This window comes from Talpa occidentalis, unplaced genomic scaffold, assembly GCF_014898055.3.
Source record: "Talpa occidentalis isolate TD23 unplaced genomic scaffold, MPIMG_talOcc4v2.1 talOcc4.1276, whole genome shotgun sequence".
In the NCBI taxonomy this organism is placed as follows: Eukaryota; Metazoa; Chordata; class Mammalia; order Eulipotyphla; family Talpidae; genus Talpa; species Talpa occidentalis.
The window spans coordinates 1-10,896 of NW_023601296.1; the positions used below are offsets into that span (position 1 = coordinate 1).

Here is a 10,896-nt window from a genome sequence, read left to right on the forward strand (position 1 = left end):
CCACCGAATCTGTTGCTGAAGTGAATAATGCAGTGTACTGAGCCCAATCTGTAACCTTAATTTTCTGAATAGCTAAAAATTTCAACTTTCTGCCAATTAAACAAAAGACCCAAGTGGTCAAAAATCAAAGTTCATGGAAGGAAAAATGCATAGTAAAAAGCTTATTTAACTAAAACTTTATTGTCTTTCTCCCAAGCTACAACCACTCTTTAGCATTCAATTACATTGTACATATTCAACTACAACAGTTTACATTTGCTCAGGAACATATGATTACATTAAAAATAAATAAGTTTCTATTTCATAGTTTAATTGGCTCTTAAGTAGTTTCCCTCAGAGGAAAACAAGTATTTTATGTTCTTCAAGAGACTGGTATACATAAATGAATTGCTGTATGTCCATTTAACTGTGAGGAAACATAACAATGAAGTTTTGGGATTTTTTTTCCTAAAAGGCAATATAGACATGCACTTAGTCACTGCTGATGTAGTGAAGGGATGGAATGATGGACACGGAAGCAGTGTTTGTAAGTGTAAAGTCGCAGGATATTATAAATGGGGGAAAAAACCTCAAAACGTCAATTGCTTAAAGGAAAAAAGAATCCAAGTCAAAAAGTGTTATCTATCCTTAAATAGAGAAATGTATACCACACAAAAATGAGACCTAGAGATCTGAGAAACATTCATTTCACTCTTTAGCAGGCAGACAAACAAAAAGATAGGCAGAGGAATCTACACTAATTAGAACTGAGGCAACTATAACAAAAATGGAACAGAGCACAATGATTACTTCTCTTAGAGGAAATGACCAGTTAAAACGAAATTTCACTAGTTTTCATGTCTGATAAAATACTAATGCACAAAATATCAAAAGTATAAAGTCCAGATATTTTAAACTACCAGACCCCTGTCCAGATTATTTCCTCTCATTCTCCTCTGCTGAGCAGCACGTGCTGCCCAAGTACAGACACAAGTGTCATTCACTGTGAGAGCAGTGTTCATTTCAAACAAATCATTTGCCTTTTTACCCACATTGATATACATTTCATTTCTATTTTAAGACACGTAAGACCTTTCTGGTGGTTCATTTTAATCAACATATCACATAAAAAAGAATCTTGATTTTTGAAATAAATCTTTTCAGTACTGCTGCATGGTATGTTTAACAGGTGAGACATGGTGAGTACAAGGTGCTGTCTGAACTAATTCACAGCTGTAGGAAAACGTTTGATTCTTAAAATATAACCAACATAAGACTGCAACGTTATGAGTGGTAAAATACTAGAAAACAGTGAGTGAGTGAGTGATTTTTCAGTGGCCATTCATTATTTCGTTTTTAGGAACCTGGAAGAAGTTGTCTTCTCTGAGTTTCAAATGTTCTGGTAAATCTAGTCGTTTCTTAGCTTCCTCAATATCACCTTGAATTGCTGAAATAAGTGACTCTGCGGAGAGAATATTCCACATTAAGATAATGAAAAACTGATACAAAAGATATACCTAAATCTTGCAAGTTTAGAGAAAAGCACTAGCAAAATGCATACTGCAAGCACCAAATGGATGAAACCAGTATTATTTATTCGCTTTAGTATTTATACTTGTATTATAACTATTACACTAAACTAAGATATCTGACCTGTCTCTGCCTATTTTCTCATCTGTGAAAAGCACAAAATTCCTTATATGGTTGTTGTAAAGATGAAATGTTAATTTTATAAGGACTGCAACAATGCCTGGCATGTTAGATGCTTAAATCTTATCTGTCGGGCATTTCTTACTGGTGGAAGCAGTGAAAAAGCGGCAATATTTGAGACAAACTAAATATGAACTTACCTAAAGAATCAAAGTTCTTTTCTGGTCTGAGATAGCCAACAATGGCCACATTGAGGATTTCTCCATAGAAGTCCTCTTTGAAGGTATGCATGATGTGAGTTTCCTACAGTCAAGAAATGTTTTAAAAAGATTACCATCAGATTATAAAGTACCTGAAATCTGTAATATATTTTCTTACATTAACTGAAAACAATCAATCTTCATTAAATTTTTGAAGAATCGTTAAGATCTAAGTGTATTTTTCCTGAATTATTCCATTTTTCCTATTCCCGACCCTGACCTTACATGTAAGCCTGAGTGAGGCAAAAGTGCCACCACAAATCTGGTTTGATTTTCTGTTTATAGAAAAAAAAAATAGTATGTACCAAAGGAATTAAGAATCTTATCAAAGCAAAAAATTGAGCAGAGAGGAAATGAGCAAAGTATTAAATGTTATCACTAAAAGAGCTAATCAGGATCCATGTGCCTCTTACACAAATTCTGGAAATTTCTGTGGGTCAGGCAAAGCTGAAGACTGATGTTTGGACAGAAGAGTCAATGTAGGTTCCTGCTCAGGGAATACAGCAAATGGAAACAGGACTTAAAGCAAAATGGTGCAGGAGATATAAAGATGTCGAGTACATTCCTATAAAGAACAAATCTGAATCCAAAAGACAGGAAGACCAAACAAATATAGAAGGAGGTTGAGAATAAACTAGGAAGGTGGCACTGGAAATTGAGAGGATTAAATGTAAAGAATGTAGAAACATTAACTTGATACATATTTGAAAAAATATTTTGAGAAAATCCAACCCATAAGTGATTCTCTAAGTTGAAGCATTTATCATAAATCAGTTAAAAGTACAGCCAGAGCATTTGGAATAATGAAACTGAAGGAGATAATAAGAGCAATTTATACTTAATAAAACAACTTTTTTTTTTTTAAATAGAGGCATGTTTTTATTTATTTATTTATTTGTTTGTTTGTTTTGTTTATACATGCACTGGGCACAGTCAGAAGCGCAGGAGGGTGAGAGAATTCACCAGAGCCAGAGCGGGGAGCAGAGCAGGCAGAAGGACCGAAGTACACTGCTGAGGGGAGCAGCGGGCGGCAGGAGAGGTCTGCGCGCCATGTGGGACCCTCCTCCAGTGGCCGGGGAGCAGCCGGGGATCGAACCGGCGTTGCAGAGGCTGCGGGCAGCTTCGCAACCCAGCGCTCAACCACTGCGCCACCAGGGAGGCCCATAAACAACTTATTTAAAATCGATGAAACTTGAAATCTAAATTCAAAACTGTTTATTCTTTATTAGTTAATATGGTTAAGTTCACCATGTACACTTGCAAAAACATTCAGCACAAAAAAAAAGGAAGGACAGGGTCTCCCTGGTGGCACAGGGGGTTGAGCACAGCAATGTAAAGCTGTCCAAAGCCTCTGTGGCAAGAGTTCAATCCCCAGCCAGCATGGGAGCAACCCACATGGCGCAACAGACCTCTCCTGACTCGCCCACTGCTCACCTCAGCAGTGTATTTCAATCTACCTGTTCTGTTCCCCACTCTGTCTATGGTGAATCCTCTCACCCGCCCCACCCTCCGCACCTTTGGCCTGTACCCCAGTTCTTGTGTGCATAGGTAAATAAATCTTAAAAAAAAAAGGATATATGACAGGAAGACTTTTAGATTAAGGTGAATTTTATTTTTTACCTTAAGAACAAATAGCAGTCTAATCTTTTTTGTTTTCGTTGCGGGGAAAGTCATGAACCCTTGAAGTCATTAAAGGGAGCTCTGTCTCCAAGTGCCTCTATGTAAAACTTTGCATACAATTTAATAGGATTTATGGATTTCATGAAACTCATTAAAAACAAACAAAAATACCCTCTTATTTACACTATTTAAAAGAAGAAAATATGACTATCGGATACAGAACTTTGTAACTTTATAGTACAGAGTTTGGTTTTGTTAGATTACTAAGTCTAAAACCACTGATAGAATGGGCCTGCCGGTGGCGCAGCGGTTGAGCGCTGGGTTGCGAAGCTGCCGAAGCTTACACGCGGTTCGATTCCCGGCTGCTCCCCAGCCACGGGAGGAGGGTCCCACATGGCGCGCAGACCTCTCCTGCCACCCGCTGCTCCCCTCAGCAGTGTACTTCGGTCCTTCTGCCTGCTCTGCGACCTGCTCTGGCTCTGGTAAATTCTCTCACCCGGCGCTTCTGGCTGTACCCATTGCTGCATAAATAAATAAAAATAAATCTGGGCCTCCCGGTGGCGCAGCGGTTGAGCGCTGGTTGCGAAGCTGCCCGCAGCCTCTGCGGCGCCGGTTCGATCCCCGCTGCTCCCGGCCACCAGAGAGGGTCCCACATGGCGCGCAGATCTCTCCTGCCGCCCACTGCTCCCCTCAGCAGTGTACTTCGGTCCTTCTGCCTGCTCTGCTCCCAGCTCTGGCTCTGGTGAATTCTCTCACCCTCCCGCGCTTCTGACTGTACCCAGTGCTGTATAAACAAACAAACAAATAAAAAATAAATAATGCCTCTATTAAAAAAAAAAAATGTAAAAAATAAATAAAACCACTGATATAAGACTGAAATTACATATGATGTCAAATTCAGTGTTTAAGTGAAGCAGGGCAGTTTTGCAGTAAAAACTCCACTTAGCTAGTAATAATCTTTCTGTGGCTCAGTTTATTTCAACTGTATTTGAAAGGGTGGAGTTAGAAGATAAAAGGTTAGGAACTGTTATTTTGACATGCATTCTTTCTTGGAAGCAAAAATTTGTATAATAAAGAAGCAAAGATAAGACTTCAACTCTTATCATTATAAAACATTCTGAGAGAAATGGTAAAGATGGCTACCCTCCCCAAAATTGCTCCACAGATTATGCTATCCAAATCAAAACCTTAGCGGTCTAAAGTTATATAAAAACGAGAAAGGCCAAAATTATTCAAAAAAACCTTTGAAAACAAAACTGGAAGACTTATACTACCCGACATGAAAACCTATTAATAAGCTGTGTAAGTTAAGACGAGGCAGTAATGAACAAGGATACACAAGCACTGTGTGTACCAGTGTATTTTATATTTTGGACTTTCACACACAAAGTCACTTGATTTATAACTAAAGTGACAAAACAGTGCTGTCAGGAAAAGGTAATATTTTCAATAAATGGGCAAGTAAATTTCACACTCACATGGAAAAAATATAATTTTTACTCCTACTGTTATAGGGCAGCCGCAATATTGGACGGGTTGCCTGGCTGTGGGTCCTCACACACGCGCTTACAAGGGACTTATTAATACTCCACTACAGGCATACACAAAGGGTTAATAAAAGGCTTATTTACAAGGGAAAAGGAAATAAGGAAAATGTACAACTCAGGGAGAAAATAGGGAAATAAAGTCTTTAATGCGTCCTACCCGATCCGCCAACCTGGAAACCCAAAAAACACTCTCAGAGCTGGCCGGACGCTGCGAGCTGGCGGGGAGCCAAGATGGGCCATGGGACCCCCTCCCAAGCCCATGTCTGGCTTTATACCAACCTGGCTGCTTAACCCCACCTCAGGTCCCAGCCACCTTCCTTTTGGTAGTGATGGGATTTGGAGTTCCCAGTGTCTTTGGCTTTGGCCTGGGGTGGGGGTGGAGTCCACAAAGCCTATATGGAATTAGCTTTAGGACATCCTTTTCCCCCTAACACTACCTCATACCATATTTAAAAAAAAAATCAACCTGGGCCTCCCTGGTGGCGCAGCAGGTTGAGCACCACGATGTGAAGCTGTCCACAGCCTCCTAAGCATGGGTTTGATTCCCGGCCAGCCGGGGAGAAACACACATGGCATGGCAGACCTCTCCTGCCTCGCCCACTGCTCCCCTCAGCAGTGTATTTCGGTCATCTGCCTGTTCTACTTCCCCCTCTGTCTCTGGTGAATTCTCTCACGTGCGCCCGCCTCTGACCTGTACCCCAGTCCTTGTATAACTAAAAATAAATCTTTAAAAAAAAAAAAAAGAACTTAAAAAAAAAAAAAAACCTGATGAGAAAAGACAAACTTTTAAAAAACTTTGAAATCATACATGAATCCCGTCATGACTTTGAATAGGCAAAGATTTCTTAGTAAAAATAAAAAGTACTAACCAAAAAAAGAAAAAGCAGATGAAATGTATTATTTTAAAATTAAGGACACCAGTTCTTCAAAAGACAATATCTAAGTGAATAATAAAAAAGCAATATTGAAGGAAAAGATATTTGAATTACGTAGTTCCAATAAGGAAATCTAGAATATAGTGTATCTTCTTTAAGTCAGTAAGAAGACAATCCAATTTTTAATACAGGCACATTGTAGATCTGTTTCTGACAAAGAAAAGGAAAACAATCTCCGAAAAATATGAATCTCCCACCAATGGAAAACTTAGTTCCTCCTAACTAAGGAATGACTTCCAACACAGCCCTTAACTAATAACTCCAGAGTGGTTCTATATTCTGAGCAGTTACTGAAGAAAAAAAAAGTTGCCTTTTTGTAGAAGATATTTACATGTATAAAGGAAAATCTTCATTTGTAAGGGTGCCCCACTCTAAGTACAAGAAAGGAGGTAATGACCAAATCTCTTTAATCATTTAATCTACATAAGACCCTCACTTACTGTGCCTTTCCTGGTAACCTCCCATAATTGACCTTCCTCACCCAGTACTCCCTCCAACAATGGCCTTTCCTCTCTAGCTGAAGATGTTATTTAAGGAGTTGGTTTAGGCCATTTTGGCAAGTTACTGTTTTCCAAGAACACAGGACGTATATGCATTATTATACTTTCATTTTCCTCCTGCTAATTTGTCTTTTATTAAAGTCAAGAATTTGAAAGGGTAAAAGAAAAATACTTATTTTCCCTTACCCACTCAAAAAGTAACTAAATACTCCACTCTTAAATCCTTCAAATATTCCACCAAAATGTAAGTGTTTGTGCTATGTTGTGATTACTACCGATGATGCATTCTATGTGCATTAATACCCTGTGTTGCTCTAAATCACCATCCCATTTTCAATATAGAGCAAAATGCAACTCTTACCATCGATTTTTTTGTATTCTTGTAGTATGGGTTCCATCCTATGCTCACCACCATCTTATGGACATCTCCACTTCCCGCTGGCCCAGCCATAATAAATGCCAGTGGACACATCAGCTGGAAGATTATCTACTACCTGTTCAGGAAAGTTAGCTAAACAACAGAAATATTCTTAGTGTTACAAATTGCATATGAGGCTAGTAAATCATTATGTTCACAAGATGCCTAGCACCCTGCCCTCTGATTTTCAATGCTATCATTCCAAATTCCGGCTCAGATTTATTCCTTCTCTTCATGTGGATGTCAAGAATAAGGTGCTGGATTATAGTAAATGTACAAAGCCCTCCAAAAAAACACTCTTCAGGCAGGGAACAAAAAGTTATATGACCAGTTGTATTCTTCACACTTGATCTTTCTTAAGAAGGTTTCAAATTTCTTGAAAAGCTTCTTATTTTAGAAATACATACACCTAGATCCCGAGCACAAAAAACTGCTTTAATAGATCTAGAGCCAGCACTGATGCATATCTCTAAGAATGAGTTATGCATTCCTGCAAGCAAAAACTACTAAGACCCCCGCACCCCCATCAAATACCTGGTTCTCATTTAACTGCCTATGTCAACACTTGGACACTAGATGACATATTTTAAGTATGACTTACAGTTGGCTTGAGAACTCAGTATGTTTTCTAACAGGCAAAAACCTCGGCCAGATAAGGAAGGCAGCGGGTCAAGATCGGAAACTCAGGTTTCTGGCCTTCACACCCTTCCCCTCCCCAAGGTGCAGCAATCCATCAGGACCAGCTCCCTCAGTCCGACCAAAGGTCCTCCGCTTCCACACAGCGGACACTGGGTGGAGGAGAGGGTGTCACTTCTGCCCGCAGCCCCGCCACGCGGCCCCGACCCCGAGTCCGGCTTCCCCCCTCACGTGACACCGCCCGGGGGCTCCGCACCGCAGCGCTCACCGGTGGGGATGCCCAGCTGCTTGGAGCCGCGGCCGAAACCCCGCACAACCTGGCCGCGGCAGAAGTACGGCAGGTGTCGCATGGCGCGGTCCGCTGGGGGTGCGGGCTGCGGCCCGGTCCGCGCGTCCAGCGGAGCCGCCGTCGAGGCGGTGCCCGGACCCCCGGACCAGCCGGGGGACACGGACTGGACCTGGTCCCACCAGACGGGGTGGCCGGAGTCCCACCCGGCGGCGGTGCCGACGACACGACGCGGCGACCCCCCGCCGCTGACTCAACAGAAGGAGCCGGGCGACTCTGGTTGCGTCCACTCCGGCGCCGCCTCTGCCGCGGAAGTTAAGTGCGCGGAGGCGGAGAGCGCTACAGGGGAGGGCGGTCGGGAAGCCCCGGCCCTCGGCGCCCGGCTGGCGCGCACTTCCTGGTCGCGCCGCCCGGGCGCCCGCTCGGCTTCCGTAGCCCCGCCCCCCGCCCCCCACCCGCCCCGGGGCCCGCCTGTCACTGGGTTGGCTGGCTCGCGGCTGGCCAGGGCGGTGGAACTGCGGGCGGAACCTGGCTGGTACCTGCTTGCTGTGGGATGGGGATAGCACAGCTGCTCAGGCTGACCTCGCGCTTCTTTCTTTTCCCCTTTCTCCTTTCATTAAGAGCCCAACACCAAAGAGACAAGTTCTTTAAGTCCTTGGCTGTCGCTAGGTAGATCATTATTCGTCATTCCTTCCCTCTTTAGTCATTTATTAAATTAAAGCCCAAACTCCAACTCAGAGTTACCTCTTTGGGATGGACGAGATATGCAAGGAATAATGTTTCTACCTAAGCAGATTAGTGATTTGTTTGCAGTGTGATTGATATGCAAGTTTGTTTCAAGCTTGTAACACGATTTCACGTTTATATACATTGAAAATGATCATTACAAGCAATCTATTTACGGTAATCTTATCAACTTGTACATTTACAAAACTACTGTACTGATTATAGTCCCCATGTTGTAGGGTAGATCTCCTTAACCTGTTATTTTGTAACTGGAAACTACTAGAACCCCGACAGCCATTTCACCCGCCTCCCAAAGCTCCACTCCTATAGTAACCACAAAATGTCTGTCTCTATGATCTTAGTTTTGTTTTTGGATTCCACATGAGATTATCTCTTCTGAGAGATTTTTCCTGACTACCCTTCCAGAGTGCCCTCCTCTCCCCCAGACCACTTGAAGGTAAACATATTGTAAAATTTTCTAGGGGACCCTAACTAGGTCTAATAGGCAAGAAAGCCATCTTCGCAAGCTCCCTCCTGTATACAGGAATCTGCTTCTTGAAGATAAAGTCAGTTTTCTCAGACTAAAAAAAAAAAAAAAAAAAAGATTTAACAATGTGTACCCAGTCTTTGTATTTTGCAGTGCAATCATTAGCAAGGAAAAAATTAAATAATGTGTTGCCTTCCTTCGTATCAGCATATCTTTGTCAGGACAAATTAGAACTAGAAGTCCCTCAAAAAGTAACTACATACTTTTGATATCAGTGACTCACTGTTCTAACCAATATACATGATATTCAAACTTGTGTTTATTGGAGCAGTTTTCACAAAGTAAAATCTGATAAACTGCTTCCTGGGTTCGAACCCTCACTTTAGTTTTCTAATAAACTGTGTGCCGATCATTACAACTTTATTTCAGTTAACACTAGACTGTCAGAGGTTAAATCAGAATATAAGCTGCCTGTCCTAGACCAGTGAGAGAGGTCTGACCCAGTGACAATTTTTAGAACCTTTGCTCAATAATGGGGGTGGGGGAGATATACAGTCACTCTGTACTTTTCACTTCTTTTTTTTGAAATCTAAAACTGCAATCAAAAAATAAATTCTACTTTTTGAAAAGGAATGATATAAAATTGCTGACCTTTAGGTCTGACATCTGGTTATCAGGTTCCACATCCTCTACCTCTAAACAATCACCCAGTTGCTCCTGATCTTTCTCCCCTGCTACAATTGAGTCCAGGTCACTACTAATAACCCAGCTGAAGCAGGCTCTTTTCGACTCCCTTAGCCTTACATTTGACCCCAGTCAATCCAAACAATTTTTCCTGCCAGCAGTGACCTTTCTCAAATGCCAATCTGATCAAGCTGCATCAAAAATGCTTCCACACTTCTCATCTTCCTAGAGTAAGTCTAAACTAAAACCATTATCCACAAGGCCTTCCCTATCACACCCTCAGCTCTACTACCCACCTTTACCCAGGAGCTCTCTGAACTTTTGCAGTTTCGCTAACTCACTTCTGGACTTCGAATAATCAGGCCCCTGACATAGCCAGTGCTGCAGTGTGTCAGAGAGGCAGGAGGATTGTGAGTTGTATGCCAGATGACAACTTCCCAGAAGAGTGGGATCTGAGCTGACCCTTGAGATGGGTGTGAAGCCACTGTACAAAAGACGAGGAGAGCGTCAACCTGAGGTGAGCTCCATTAGTTCCATTTTGGAAGGAGGATTGCAGTATCCAAACCAGAGCAGGAAAATTCTACTGTGAGGTGACAGAGGTTAATCATAGGCAAGGAGAGGACTCTGCTTTTACCACTCCTTAGGTACATTAATTCACTTGTTTGTGTCCAGTCTCCTCACTGTACCATGGGAATTATGCAATGAAAAGCACGCATAAAGGAAATCAGCCTATATCCTTTGGGTTTTCTAGGCTGGCAAATAATCAAACAAACATTGACAGAATAATGAGAAAAAAAAAAAAGAAGTTTGATAATATCATGATACACCGGTCCCTTCTCTTCTTCCCCTTCTGGGAAGCCCTTAATCTTTGTTATCTTTCCTGATGGTGTCCGATAGATCTTGAAGTGCTTCTTCATTTTTTTTTCCTATTTCTTTTCCTTTTCCCCATTTCCTTTGTGCATTACTGTCTTCAAGTCACTGATTCAATCCTTCATTTTGTCTAATTTGCTTCCATAGCTTCTACAGAATTTTTAAAATCATCTCTAATGACTTTTTTTAACATTCTATAACTCTCTTATTTTCTTATTTAAATCTTCAATTTCTATTTCTACTCATTCACTGTATTTTCCATGATATTATCTGGTTTTTCCCCCTCTTAATTTTGTTG

General features: G+C 41.5%; 1 protein-coding gene across 1 annotated transcript; it reads right to left on the reverse strand.

The window, feature by feature from the left end:
- Positions 1–125: 125 nt before the first annotated feature.
- LOC119242632 (riboflavin kinase-like) lies at positions 126–7,932 on the reverse strand. Its single transcript, XM_037508157.2, is given in 5 exon segments — positions 126–1,441; positions 1,830–1,932; positions 6,853–6,928; positions 6,930–7,002; positions 7,814–7,932. Coding segments are annotated over 5 exon segments (465 nt in total). The 5' UTR covers positions 7,896–7,932; the 3' UTR covers positions 126–1,310.
- Positions 7,933–10,896: the final 2,964 nt, after the last annotated feature.